The sequence below is a fragment of the Pimephales promelas genome, chromosome 2 (assembly GCF_988280905.1).
Source record: "Pimephales promelas chromosome 2, fPimPro1.hap1.1, whole genome shotgun sequence".
NCBI lineage: Eukaryota > Metazoa > Chordata > Actinopteri > Cypriniformes > Leuciscidae > Pimephales > Pimephales promelas.
The window spans coordinates 14,098,331-14,112,838 of record NC_142770.1 but is presented as its reverse complement, the minus strand read 5'-3'; the positions used below and the strand labels follow the sequence as shown (position 1 = coordinate 14,112,838).

At 32.8% G+C, this 14,508-nt stretch overlaps 2 protein-coding genes across 7 annotated transcripts in view; one reads left to right on the top strand and one right to left on the bottom strand.

Annotated features, from left to right (window-relative positions):
* Nucleotides 1-456: 456 nt before the first annotated feature.
* ddx59 (DEAD-box helicase 59) lies at nucleotides 457-6,251 on the bottom strand. The gene is made up of 7 exons (XM_039695070.2): nucleotides 5,341-6,251; nucleotides 3,922-4,104; nucleotides 3,747-3,836; nucleotides 2,937-3,188; nucleotides 1,097-1,249; nucleotides 881-1,009; nucleotides 457-801 (listed from the first exon to the last, which is right to left on the bottom strand). Exons 1-7 carry the CDS (start codon nucleotides 6,100-6,102, stop codon nucleotides 535-537), a joined length of 1,836 nt encoding a protein of 611 aa, XP_039551004.2. The 5' UTR covers nucleotides 6,103-6,251; the 3' UTR covers nucleotides 457-534.
* An 837-nt stretch (nucleotides 6,252-7,088) lies between these two features.
* Nucleotides 7,089-14,508, top strand: part of camsap2a (calmodulin regulated spectrin associated protein family member 2a) — a 45,759-nt gene continuing 38,339 nt past the window's right edge. For all 6 annotated transcript variants that reach the window (XM_089116573.1, XM_039694860.2, XM_089116568.1 and 3 more), the window contains exon 1: nucleotides 7,089-7,677. In XM_089116573.1, the coding sequence (XP_088972699.1) occupies nucleotides 7,539-7,677 (139 nt within the window). In that variant the 5' untranslated portion in view covers nucleotides 7,089-7,538. The remainder of the gene's footprint in view (nucleotides 7,678-14,508) is intronic.

Here is a 14,508-nt window from a genome sequence, read left to right as displayed (position 1 = left end):
TGACACACTGTACTAAGGTCATATAATTTTCTCAAGTCACAACTTTTAAAACTTTTATTAAGTTTTTGTCTACTGAAAGACGTTTTCATGTCGACTACTTTATTGGTACTGCTTTTAATTCAATTTGCAGTTGATAAATATATATATAAATATATTAATATAACTATAAAATACTTACAATGTAAGAAAAAAATACTTAGGGCTTTTAACATTTGTACCATCTTTTACCTTGTTAAATTTGACAATTTCTCTGATTTAAATGTTGTATAATGTTTTAGTATGATTTACTGTTTATGATACAGTAAACAAGTAACAGGTTTTACCATAGTATTTATTGTTTTCAGTTTCCATTAATGTTACTAACGTTTTTTATTTATTTTTATTTTTTTAAAAAGGGTGATGTGATTTTGTGCATCTTATTGTAGCCTATGGGAAACCGTTAGAAGGGACACTTGATTCTTTCACTTCTTGTGGCATTTATTGAAAACACAAATTACAACAATAAAACCTTTTAATAATAAATCCATTTGCTAGTTATTTCCTGGCAGATCTTTTGTCGTGCTTCCTGATGATGTCGATGAGGTTGCTTTTGGTTCCGATGACGTCGTCCTCTCCACGGTGACTCCTCTGTTTGGCTTTCCTCTGCTGTTCGAACAGATGGGGGGAGTTGAGGAGTTGTGGCGGCAGTAAGGAGCCGGTGGGCTTCACTCGGTTCACAATGTCCAGAAAGAGCCGTTTGCTGTTGTTATTCATGAAGGTGATGGCGGTGCCTCTGTGCCCCAGTCTACCAGCTCGACCAATCTGAAGGGGTCAAATATAGTGTATCATTAAAGACATGAACCTTCAATGTGTAAGTGTTTTTTTATAAAACAATTCATACCTGATGAACATATTCATCCATGTTAGCTGGCATGTCAAAGTTCACTACCAGCTTAACATTGACCAAGTCAAGTCCTCTTCCAAGAATCCCAGTGCTGACCACCACTTCAAACTGGCCCTCGAGTAGACCCTAAAAAACACCAACACATAGACATATATTATATTGTAATTTTGGACATTTGTGGGCTGCTTTTAGAAAACGATATTTTTGCATTACCTTTACTATTTTGTTGCGTTCCCACTGAGTCTTGTCCGAGTGGATGGCGACTACGTTTAATCCCATGACCTTTTGCACAGCTTCACACAGCAGATCGGCCCCAAGTTTGCAGTCTACAAACACAACTACTGGCGGCTGGTAGAGCTTTGTGTCCTGTGGACACACAAAAAGACATCAAGATAATACTCTACTAAAAACAAACCTAATAATATAATACAAATACAAATGATAGATGTAATATAAATAAAAGAAAGGTGAATATAAAAAAATGCTTGAGCTGTAAAAATATTTTTGTTAAAAAAATAAAGTTGTAATTACAAAACTTCTAATTAAATAATTTCCTATTTTAATTGACAATTATTAAAAAAAATATATTAAATTTAAAATTAATAAAGAATTGCATTTATTTATCACTTACGTAGTTTCATATTTTTGATGGGCAATTATTCTCAAATATTACATGTGATATTCGTATAAAATGTATTTGTCTATTTATTTTTCACATTTATGAATTCATTTTGATGAACAATTATTCTAAAATGTTCCATATAAAATTAATAAAGGATTACATTTATGTATTTATTTGACATTTATGAATTCATATTTATAAATTGCTATTTTATATTTCTGATGGACAATGCTAAAATATTAAATACAATATAAATGAAGAATTATTTGTTTATAAAATTCATCTGTTCATATATTTCCTTTAATATTTATCATTTATATGTTATGTAATATTTTTGATGGACGATTATTCTAGAATATAAAATAATATAAATAACAAAAAGGATTTTGTTTATTCCATTTCATTAAGAATGAATATTATTTATCAATTGTGTCATTTCATATTTTAATGGACAATTATTCTAAAATGTGAAAATAATATTAATAAATAATTATTATTTATGAATTCAGATTTATCATTTATGTTATTTTATACTTTGATCGGAAATTATTCTAAAATATTTAATATAAAATTTAATAAATCATTTTATTTGTAAATGTATTTATTCAATTTCATATTTATTCATTTATATATATATATATATATATATATACATATATGTGTGTGTGTGTGTAAGCAATAAGGTACGAGAGACTCCACTTCGCGTCGTGCCTAACAACGCCCTTCAGCCGTTACTTATTCACGATATAGCACTTGCCTCGAGTACCTTATTGCATTTTATAAAACAGTTACCACACAATAAAAATATTGAAGTAAATAAATATGTATTAGAGCAACTTTCATGAAGTAAAATCACTAAAAGCCTTCCTTCCACTAGGAAAAAATAGTCCCTGACCGTGAACAGCAACAGCGTTCCAATGTGTAAATAAAAACAACATAGGAACTGCAGTGTTGCGCAGTGATAAATAGAACTGGTGAAGCGGTCATGGCCGTGTTTTATCGTGAATAAAGCACAGCAATTGACCAATCAGAATCAAGGATTGGATTTCTGATGGACTACTATTCTAAAATATCACATGTATTCATTTATATCTTTTTTTATTATTATTTATTTATGTAGATAGCTGGGGGCAGTGATTTTATAAAATGCGTTCCTGCTTTCTGTCCCTGGTAAGCCGTTGCTACTCTTCCTGGAGCAAAGCCATTTGAGGACCCACCCATTTCCTCTGGAGAGGAGGGTAAGACACAACAGCATAGACTGACCCACAGACGTCCAGTGTAACTGCTTTTCTGCCAACAATTCAGTCGACAGCAGGCCACAAATGCGGTCAATCAAGCTTATTTTGTTTTTAAATCTGATTAGTCTTTTCCACTGATGAATTGTGAACAAAATGTGGTACATTTTGAGTGTAATTTCTGCAGTACACTTACATTTAAAATCTCAAAAAGCTTCTTTTTCTTTGACGGCTCCTCCACCCAGAGGACTATCTGCCGGACGTTGGCGCAGGGTTGGTTCTTCTGTCCAATGGTTATGCTCACAGGGTCGCGGGTAAGACGAGCCGCTAGCTGTTCCGTTCCTGTGGGAATGGTGGCTGACGTCAACAACGTCTGATGCTCTTCAGGGACGTGCTCCAAAATTTCCAGAACCTGCTGCTGGAATCCCATCTTCAGCATGGTATCTGCCTTTGAATGTTTATGACAATTATATTAAAAATTACAACATATAAATAAAATAACTTTATAGATTAAAAATAGAAAAACTTTATAGATTATAGATATATATAGATATATACATACATAGATTATAGATATATAGATTTTTATAGATAATAAAATAACTTTATAGATTAAAAATAGAAACAGCACAGATGATATAGATAGATAGATAGATAGATAGATAGATAGATAGATAGATAGATAGATAGATAGATAGATAGATAGATAGATAGATAGATAGATAGATAGATAGACAGATAGACAGATAGATAGACAGACAGACATACAGATATACATACAGATACACAGAAAGACAGACAGACAGACAGACAGACAGACAGACAGACAGACAGACAGACAGACAGACAGACAGACAGACAGACAGACAGACAGACAGACAGACAGACAGACAGACAGACAGATAGATAGATAGATAGATAGATAGATAGATAGATAGATAGATAGATAGATAGATAGATAGATAGATAGATAGATAGATAGATAGATAGATAGATAGATAGATACCTCATCAACCACAACAGCCCTGACATCATCCAGCCATATAGCCTTCTGTTTCACAATCTCAATGATGCGTCCTGGAGTGGCTATTGCAATCTGGACAAAGCAATTAAAAAGATAAGGTGGATTCTGATTAAGCTCTAATCTATCAAACATTATCCAAAACTTTACCCAGAAGCACCTTGATCTTCTGCTTGAGTCGATGCAGCTGAGGAGGTAAAGGCATCCCCCCCACCAGCAGGGCAGTCCTCATGTTGGGCAGACCCATCACCAGCTCTTTGGTCTGCTGCTCTATCTGGATGGCCAGCTCTCTCGTCGGGGTCAGGATGAGACACGTGGGACGAGACGGAGAAGCAGTTTGGCTCTGGGAAACCATCGAAATACATAAATCGTAAATTGTGGGAAGTTTAAACATCATTGGCAACAACACTGTAAAAAAAGTTGCTGTCTTTTATTTTTAAGTACAATCAACTTGGATGTTATTTAAAGTCATTTAAACTTTAATCATAATAAATTGACTTAAAAAAATGAGTTTAAAACTGCTTAACTTATTTTGGGGATTTAAAGCAATGTAAAAACATATGTTGTCATAACTTATTGATCATATTTTTACAGAAAAATGATCCATATTAAATAAATAAAATAAAACAAATGAACCAGGACAAAATATATATATATATATATATATATATATATATATATACATATAATAAATATATTTATAAAAAACGGTACCTTGCAGTATATTTTTTAAACAAAAAAAGCACAATTTGATTTGTTTTTATTTATTTTGACAATGTTATCATTTGTAACTTATTTTATCATGCCCAAATCTCACATTATAGTAATAAAAAAGAATAAAAACGAGAGAGAGAAAAAAATGAACTTGCCAAAATAAAAAAAACTTATATTTTATTTATATTAAAAAAGGCAAATATTTGTTCCTAAAAATGAACATTATGATATGAAACATTACTGTGACATTGTAGCTGTCAGGTGAATGTGAGTTATATATAACAATTGCCCTTATCTGAACTAGGCATTCTGGTTGTGAACTTCCCAGAGGAAGCGCACTGGAATTATAGACCAGTCAAAAATAGATCTGCTCTTATGAATTACTCATACTGGCGGAGCGCATGAGAGCACTCGACATCTACGGTAACAGCTGTTACCTCAAAAGAGTTGTCTACAGTATTTAACACCATGACCTGAAAAAAATCTATCTATCTATCTATCTATCTATCTATCTATCTATCTATCTATCTATCTATCTATCTATCTATCTATCTATCTATCTATCTATCTATCTATCTATCTATCTATCTGACAGTACTGCACATCCCAATTTACTTTTCATAAATGAACTTCTTTAACACAGTTATTGCAGTGAAATGAAACAACAATGAGCTAAATTCATCTGAAAATAACAGTTATCTTGTGTAAAGCTGCTTTGTAGATGAAAATGAAAACTGATTTTTCTTCATAACTAATAAATTAGACAAAATAATACCGTTATTTTCCTGCTTATCAATGTGAGGATGCTTTGAACCAATCTGTATTTAAAGCTCTATATAAATCCTTTATCCAGTACAGTCTTTACCTGGAGTGCATGCATTACCACTGGAAGAAGGAAAGCAACAGTCTTCCCAGAGCCTGTGTCTGCAGTGGCGATCACATCTCTGCCGGTTAAACCCACAGGGACCATCTGCATCTGGATGGGAGTGGGTGCCTCATAACCAGCCTTCTTCAGGTTGAGTCTGAGTGCTGTGGGAAAGTTACAGTGTTCGAACTCAATAATGGGTCTACAGACCTCACTGCCAGCTGTCACTATTGCCAGCTCTGTTTTAACTCTCTTAACCTGCTCCTCAGTCAGTTCAGATATGAAAACGTCCTCTTTGTAAGAGTAACTCTCAGCGTCAGTGTTTGACGCATTAGAGGTCTTTGAACCCTCCTGTGGGTCTTTAGAAAAGACCTTCTCGCCAAAACCCAAGCACATTTGAGCCAGGTGACGGGCTTTACACTCCAGGCTACAGACATCATTGTCAGTTTTATCGCAGATGTATTCTCCATATCGACCGCACATGACGCACACAGGTTCTCCTGGCTCTGGCCATCTCTGGTTCTTCTTGAAGGACTTCACTGGTTCCTCCTCTTCATCAGACTCTATCTGGTCGGATTCCTCCTCTGGTTCAATATTCACAGTCTCGTCTGGAGGACAGAGGTCAGATGTAGATGTAGAAACTGTGTCTAGGTCAGATGGAGATGTAGAAACAGTGTCTTCAAGTGTCGTTTTGCTTCTCTTGGGGTTCTGCTGATGGGACTCGGGGGCTCTCTTGAGCTTTAGCGATCTCGGCATAAACATTTTCTGCTCACATTCACCACACAGATACTAACTAAAACAAAAGAAAAAAGATTGTTATATTCATATTCTGGAAACGCTTTATTTCAGAGAACCCGAGACCTGTGGGACGGAAGGGAACCTTCTAAAAAGTCGCGTAGGTATGACGTCATATAAACATTACTGTAAAGCTGGGCATTGTAGTTTTTAAGGATGTAAGTACTCTGTAGCAAAAACCTGTAGTATATATTATTTTCCTTTATAGACAAACACGAATTTTAGATATAAAGTATTGTAGATCTATATATTATATACAAAGTATTGTAGTTTAATCAATGAAATACGATATCATTTTACTTATGATAATTAGTAATAAACAACAATAATATTTTTATCTAAAGTTATTATGTCAGTTTATAATGCATAATATATATATATGCATATTCGGTAAGACTTGAAAACTCAACAAGATAAATATTTGACTTTTTTGAAAAACATTTACCTGTGCTGTGTATTGGTTTGTTTTTTTTGTGTGTGTGTTTATTAATTGCATACGACAATATTGTAATTATACATCTGCTTAAAATAATAATAATTATTATTATTTCACAATAAAAAAGCCATATATCTTTGTATATGTACAGAACATTGGAGAACTAAGGGTTCTAAGGGCTCGTTGTGGATATTATATTTTCAATAATTATTATATATTCATTTTTTTTTTTTACCGAAAGAACAATGTGAATTTTCCCTTAAAAATGGGATAAATAAAGTTTATTAAATCTAAAGTTAATGATTTATGCCATCACACGCTTTTACTATTAACAAAATAAATTGCATCAAGCTTTTTAATTAAAATATATATATTTATTTGCATTTATATGTATTTACAGCATATTAATAATATATGTTATTACATTTTACTGGATCCAATGTCTAGTTAGTACAATTTCTGGCAGCCTTGGCGTTGTTGGCGTGTTGGGCGGAGCGCGCATGCGCAGATGACTTTGTCTCACTCACTGCTGCAGGGAGCCCGACCGCCCGACCGCAGGACGCTGGATGAATAGAGGGAGAAGAATAACCGTAAATATCCAGATGGGAATATGTGGGCAGAGCATAGCGAGGTCCTAATCAAGACAAAGACTTTTTAGATAGCGACACTTCGCCCGCCTCTTCTAAATCTGAACATGCTGGATTATTAAGAAGAAAAACAGCCGAATTCAAATAGTGGTACCAGAATGGATGAAGCTCTATGGGCAGAACCCCACTTTTATTGGCGAATTTGATGTGAAAATAAGCCCAGCCGAGTGTTTGAACAGCGCTATGGCACATGTATGTTACAAAATCTGATGTATATGTGAGAGATAAAAAGCAAAAAGTCAGCTTTGAGGCATTGAATTCCTTCGGAGAGATGTCATCGTTGTGAGTAGCCTACTGGATGTGACACTGCCGCCGTGAATATGGGAGATCTGACCGACTCCAGGGACCCGAAAAAGACTTTTATTGTTCCTGCCATCAAGTCTTTTGATCATTATGATTTTAATAGAGCAAAAATCAGAGCAAGCCTCACATGGCTGGTGGCCAAAGCCTTTGGTACAGGTAGGTGGCGTGCTTCTCTTTCTCCACCATCATCTTTGTCTCTTGATTTCATTGCCAATGTGTTGCTTTGAATGCATTTGATATCAAATTGAAATAAAACCCCATTATATATGAATGGATGCATGTTATAATCATGATTGCATTTTGCTGATGGAGTGAGTTTGACAGGATTTTTATTATATTGTTACAAAATATTAATATTCCACAATTGCAATATATAATTTCAAACTGCTTCATAATTAGCTGCTGTTTATTAATTGTATCCAGTACTGAATGGTGTAGGCTAATGTATAATGTTAGAATCCAACACTAACCAAAAAAAAAAAAACGTTCTGCCATGATTTTTTCTTTTCTTTTCTTTTTTTTTTTGTTTGGAAATGTAACATGGTAGTACCTTGGAATACTTTGTAAATATCGCAGTGTGAATTCATAAATGAATATGCAAACAGTTGAGTATTAGCATGCAATGTTGACAGAATCATTATTTAACTCATTATTAAACATGATGCACTTATAAAACATGGTCCTGTGATGGCCTTACTTATCTCAAGTTATCTGTGAAAAAGAAATCCATTTTAGCATACTTTTAAAAAGAGAAATAGAATATTTTAAAATAATATACCTTAGTGCGAAGTGTTAACTGAATGTAATGTTTGAACACTCTAATTTTAATAATTAATTCAATTAGTTTTTTTGTAATTAAATTAAATTTATTAATTTATAATACATTTATATTCCATGCAATTAGTTAAACTTAAGAATGTTTTTGCCCCAATTAAAACTTCTGCATCCTATTTTGTCCTTTCAGTTTTGTTTTTCATTTTTGTTAATGCCAACTGCAAACATTATGACACAAATGTGTATTTTTATTGGTATTTATATTTTAGTAATACACAATATTTCTACTCATGTCCTTAAGGACAAACTGCCCCCATTAAAAGTGCAATTTTTAATCCCAGGGTCATTGATGAAGTCTTTGTTAATAGGCTTTTATTCTGTTGGCAAGGCCTAACAATTTGATTTTTTTACCAGAAGGGGCCATTTTATCAGGTTTAGCCCATAAAGCAAACACTCACTTTATTCCTGTTTTGTGTTTCTGCATATTATAGAGCTAATTGGATCCATTATGCAGGTATAATTATGTATGTGGGTATGTTTGTGTGGATGTCAGAGTGTGGTTTATATCTGTAATACAAAAATTGTGTGTATGTGTGAGTGTGTAATATTTGAGAGAGTAAAGATTTGCTGGCATCTAATTGGAAAAATTTCATACTGTGCCCAAACAAATTCTTACTGTACGATCATTTTTTTAGATCTCAAAAATCTGGACCATAACCTGTTTAGATATTTATTATTATTATTATTATTATTTTAAGTTTAATATGATTTTATTATTATTTATTTTGTTGAGTTTAACATGGTGTAAAATATATATATATATATATATATATATATATATATATATATAAATACACACACTTTAATGTCATTTCTATTGAGAATTGTATGTCATATATTTAACCCTCTGCTTCTGTTTGCATGGCGATCAAAAATGACAGATTTGTTTTAAATTTCATTTAAATTAATGTATTACACTATATTTTAGTTTGCTAATGTCTTTATTGAATATTTTGTTGGGGATTTTATAGTACTACATTGAAAAATATATTTTCCAAAGCATGTTTTACCCTAAAACTGTTTTACTCTAAATCTAAACAAGTTTTGTTCCAAATTTAAGGTTGATATCTCCAAAAAATGAGCTTTCAATACGATTTTGTTAGGGTGCAGTACCAAACGTTTCCACTAGATTATATTCGTCTCCCATTTGTTTCCAATGCGGTTTCCAAACCGACACAATTCAAGGGTGACGATTATTTTCAGGAACATTTAACCTTTTTCAATCATGCCCATAGCAAGTGCCAAAACCTTTTTTAACCTACCATTTCAATGCAGTAAAAAATTATTAAAAAAAAAAAACAACAAAATATACTTTTTTAGTCAAATATGACCGAAGAGCACCAGAGGGTTTTTATGCCGTTGCCATAACAAACGTTAATTTGCCATTAAACGTTTGTTATGATGAAGATGAATTTAGTTCATTTAAAATATAATATTGACTAAAACACTACAGAATTACAGAAATTATATTCAATAACTTTACAAGTGCTTTAGTATGTTAGTTGACAACTTGACACCTTATAATAAGTGCATTAAAACATAACAAAAGATTATTCAAACAATTATTTAAAATGTACTTTAAAATAAACCTTTTAATTTGACATGATTACAAAGTGCACATTTTACAAAGTGCACATAAAAATGTACTTAAGTGTTAAGAAACAGTCATGAAAGTGTACGTTAAGTGGCTTTTTCATTAATATATTACCTGCAAGTACAGTTTAAAAAAAGATACTTTTAAGATTTGAATCCACTTCTTTTTCATAATGGGATTGACTTTCAGTGCAGCTTGATATGGAAACATCAGCCAAAATGTAATATATGAGCCACAGAGTTCATAAGTGTTCATTGACACTGTGGTGAACAATGTGACAGATTGTCAGCTCATAGCTATTCACTTTGTGTGCTAAATTTAACCATGATGCTCATAAATGTAGTTAATGAAGTTTTATGTTTATGTTCAATCAAATCTGTACAAGCTTAACATCTTTGACAGATTGTCGTCCGTGTTTATTCGCTAGCTAGTCACTGAGCTGTATAGTTTAGCATTGTGCTGACCCATTGTGATTGGCTAACTGATGTATCCACCAGCCATCTGCTCTCCTTTAGGTCCTCTCATTAAAATGCGCAGTCAGGTCTTCAGGCCCATGTGCGACGCAAATGACAACTCTTCCTGTCAGGATGGTTATTGTTTAGCATCTCTGATTTAAAGTGACCTTAAACTCGAAGAACAATTCACTTGAACTCCTGGGTGAGGATGTGGAAATGTTCAGTAGTTTGATTGACAGGCCTTAAAGGGTGTTATTGACCCATTTGTTGACTTATCTTAAGGTGTAACATAGGACCGATGATAGTACAACTGATAAAAGGAAACATTTCCACACAAAGAATGATTTAATCAACACATTTCAGACCACAATATTATTTAAAAACATAATGTAGGTCTTTAAATTAATATATGTATGATGCCGCCAGTTAAAATGAAATACAAGTGGATGTTTGTCAGTCCATAAAAGCTTTTCCATTGATCCAGTTTGGTCAGTTGGGACAGATAGAGATAATAAATTGGTTATTTAATGGTATGCACTCTGCTCTCTGTCCATCTCCTGGATGCAATCTTCCTTTATGGCATGTTTGTTTCTGAAAACTAAACATTTATTTTTATTTTTACTTCTTTATTGTGAAAATGAATGCGTGAACTAAAACTCAAAGGATCAAGCCATAGGTGTTTATGGTCAGCCAAACACAATCAGTTATATTTATAAAAAGTCTTACTCTTTCCAGCTTTATAATGTCATTGAATAGTGCCTTGAGTTTTTGAAGCTCCAAAAAGTGCATCCGTCTTTGTTAAAAGTAATCCATGCATCTCCAGTGGGTTAATAAATGGGATAGAGGTCACCCGTCCGACGGAACTCAACTTGACTCCCATGAACGCACATACGGCCGGAAGTCGAGTACTGGGATAAGTTTATAGTTCAGATATAAACACTGATGTCAAAATAGAGCAAATCACCCTTTGAAGCACATTCTGCTTTAAATAACGGTTGTATCAATTACATTTTATGCCAGTAGGTGGCGACTAGTGACTCTTAAAAATGTATTTGTCAGTGAATCATTCATTCAAAAGATTCGTTCAAAAGTGCTAATTCATCCAGTGATGAAGTCTTTGAGTCATTGAATCATTTATTCATCCAAATCAATTATTTTTTTAAACATTCATTCTTATTAATACTTTTTTTTCTAAAAGTCTCAAATCTATTTAATAGTGTCATCAGTATTAGTATCAGTGACCTTCTTTCACTTATACCAAACACCAAACATAACACCAAAAATATTTTATGTCTTTGTTGTTTCGACATTCATTTACAGATTCAATGTGAAAATATATTTTTGATACCAGTATAATATAAGGTGGGAGAATAATCATGATTAATTACAGAGATCTGTATAATTATTTAGATAATCTTTTTATTGATTGACAGTCCTATGTGTATGTAATATTTGTATCAGATTTTCCTGGACCTTCTGTGTATGTGTTTGATTCAACTATGAGAAATATTCAAATTTAATTTTTAAAAATGTTGAAAAATTCGTTTTTTAAAAATGAATTACTATATGTGTACTTACTTAAAAAGGTTTAAAAAAATGTTGCAATGTTTTTTTTTTTTTTACTAAATGAAAATATTTTTAACGATTAAATGCACCAAAAAAAATCATAAAAAAGCAATTTTTGCCTAAACATGTTTTTTCTTAAAACATTTTAATTACTGTGAATTGTGGTGACTCAAATGAATCATTGAATCTGACTCACTTTTGAACGACTTCACAGATGTAACCAAATGTAGCGGACTCGCATAATTGGAAAGTGCTTTAAAATCATTGGAATATTTACAATATGAGCTAAATCATTGTGAATATATCATGATTATTGGACGTATTGTTCAGAATATTTACACCTGTGCAGTTCGTCTCTCGCCTTCTGTGTTGCTCCATCTGTCTTTGATGAAGCTCGGAAGAAGCTCCTGGCTACATACGTATGGCAGGGGAATCGATATGTTGCCATGGCAACCGCGGTCCGGCTCCACACACTCGTATTTTTGACTTACATTGTCAGCGCCTTGTGGCTGTGATATCATCAGTGAAATGTTTGATCTTGTTTTATGATAAAGAGCCATTTTAAAACCTTTCATGGTAACTATTAAGTACCATTTAAGGTACTTTCCATTCCATTTTTTTCCATGTCTCAAATGAAGGCATTCATTTGGACAGACTGAGTGGTTCAAATCTTTTGTATCATTACACAATTAGGTTCAGTCATAAATAAGGTAATAAGGATGTGTGTGGACTGACTCAAGCGTTCTCTCAAACTCTCACCCTTCTCCATAAATAGCTAAACATCTCGGTTCTCCATGGATACTGTGACCTCATTCGGATCTCTGAACCCATTTATTCTGTCAGCGTGTTAACTCATGATAATGATATTTTTGATGTTGTAGCTGAGCTGTGTGGTAGACACTGCTAGACCTCGCTTCCTTTAAGGGCTTTCTGCTTTTCCTCATCTTCCCAGGTGAGAGTAAATGAGACTTGCACAAGGATCGGAAAACACCAAGCTGAGTTTATCTTTAGTTGTTCTGGAGATGAAAATGTCAAAACAAGCAAAATGCAGAAAGCTTATTTTTTTGTACTACCAAAAAAACGTTTAAACATATCGTTATTTTTGTAATTATTTATTTTTTTTTGGTTTCAAAAATAAGAACAGTGTAAGTAGGTTAACGCTAATTACACATTTTTATTTTTCACATTTTATTTTCTCATTCATGGATGTTTCTTTATTACACAAATTTGTCTATAACTGAAAATGGCGAATAATGACATTTTGTCGATTTTGCATTTTCCACAATCGTGGAATCGCGAAAAACTGGTGGGACTGATTAATATGATGAACATTATGTATTTAGGTTTAAATACCAACGCTGATAAGCTGATCATTATTTTTGTTATGGCTAATAACCAATAAATAGCCAATAATACAATTTTGGACTATTTTATCTGATTAAATACAGCAAATAAACCTAAAAACTTATGCTGCATGTGAATTTTGTACCTTATTTTCTCATTCATATATGTTACTTTATAAAAATTTGTCAATAACTTCAAGTAGTACTGTGCTGTTTGCAATTATTTTGCAGTCAAGTGGTAAATATTGGTTGTTTTTGTGTTTCGCTATCGCGGAACCGTTAATATGATGAATATTATGTACTATATATAAATATAAATAAATAAATAAGATGTATGTAAATTATGCACAGGTGTAAATAATATATATTATGTACCCAATGCCAATAAGCCGATAATTATGTATTTAAGTTATGGACGAAAAAACAATAAATAGCTATTACAATTCTATACTATAGTCTACATAAATAATAAACTAAATTTCTAAATGATGCATGTGATTTTAGGCATCACGGCATTGTAATGTACAGTATGAAAAACTGGTGTGACATCATTTTAAACAAAATCAGATGAAAAATGTAGTTTGTATGGAGTTCGAAACAGCTTGCTCCGGCTATAAACACCTTTGTACTGTTATTCACCCTTCATAACGCATATGATGAACTGTAGTTTGGCTTCCGCCATTCTCCCAGCATAATTAAAAACGGCTGCTGTGACCCCCATTCTTAAAAAAAAAAACAGGACTTGAACATTTAAACATGGACAATTACAGACCAATATCAAATTTGACATTTTTAGCAAAATCCTTGAAAAGGTTGTTTCTTCGCTATTGCGATCTTATTTGGATGTGAACGGTCTTTTTAAACCTTTCAGTCAGGTTTTCGCCTATCGCACAGCACTGAAACTGCATTTGGTTAACGAAATTCTTTTGTCCATGTATTCAAGTAAACATCTTGATTAGAGCCTGACCGATAAAGGATTTTGAAGGCCGATACCGATACAAATATTTGATGGAGTTAAAATCCGATATTCCGATATATCGGCCGATATTTTTTATTTTATTTTTTTTCAGGAACGCACAACAAAACATTAACAGATTTCCTTAACATTAGTTATTTGTAGTTATATATGAGTTTCAATTAAAATAATATGATAATGCATTTTAAAAAGAAACTTGTTTCTTTTATTGTCGCAACA

What these genes read in the sequence shown, in the direction of transcription:
- ddx59 (XM_039695070.2), bottom strand. Translation starts at nt 6,102, where the DNA reads ATGTTTATGCCGAGATCGCTAAAGCTCAAGAGAGCCCCCGAGTCCCAT. An exon ending in TGGTAATGCATGCACTCCAG is followed by an intron (nt 4,105 to 5,340) that starts GTAAAGACTGTA and finishes ATGGTTTCCCAG; the next exon opens with AGCCAAACTGCTTCTCCGTC. An exon ending in AGCTTTTTGAGATTTTAAAT is followed by an intron (nt 1,250 to 2,936) that starts GTAAGTGTACTG and finishes GTGTGTCCACAG; the next exon opens with GACACAAAGCTCTACCAGCC.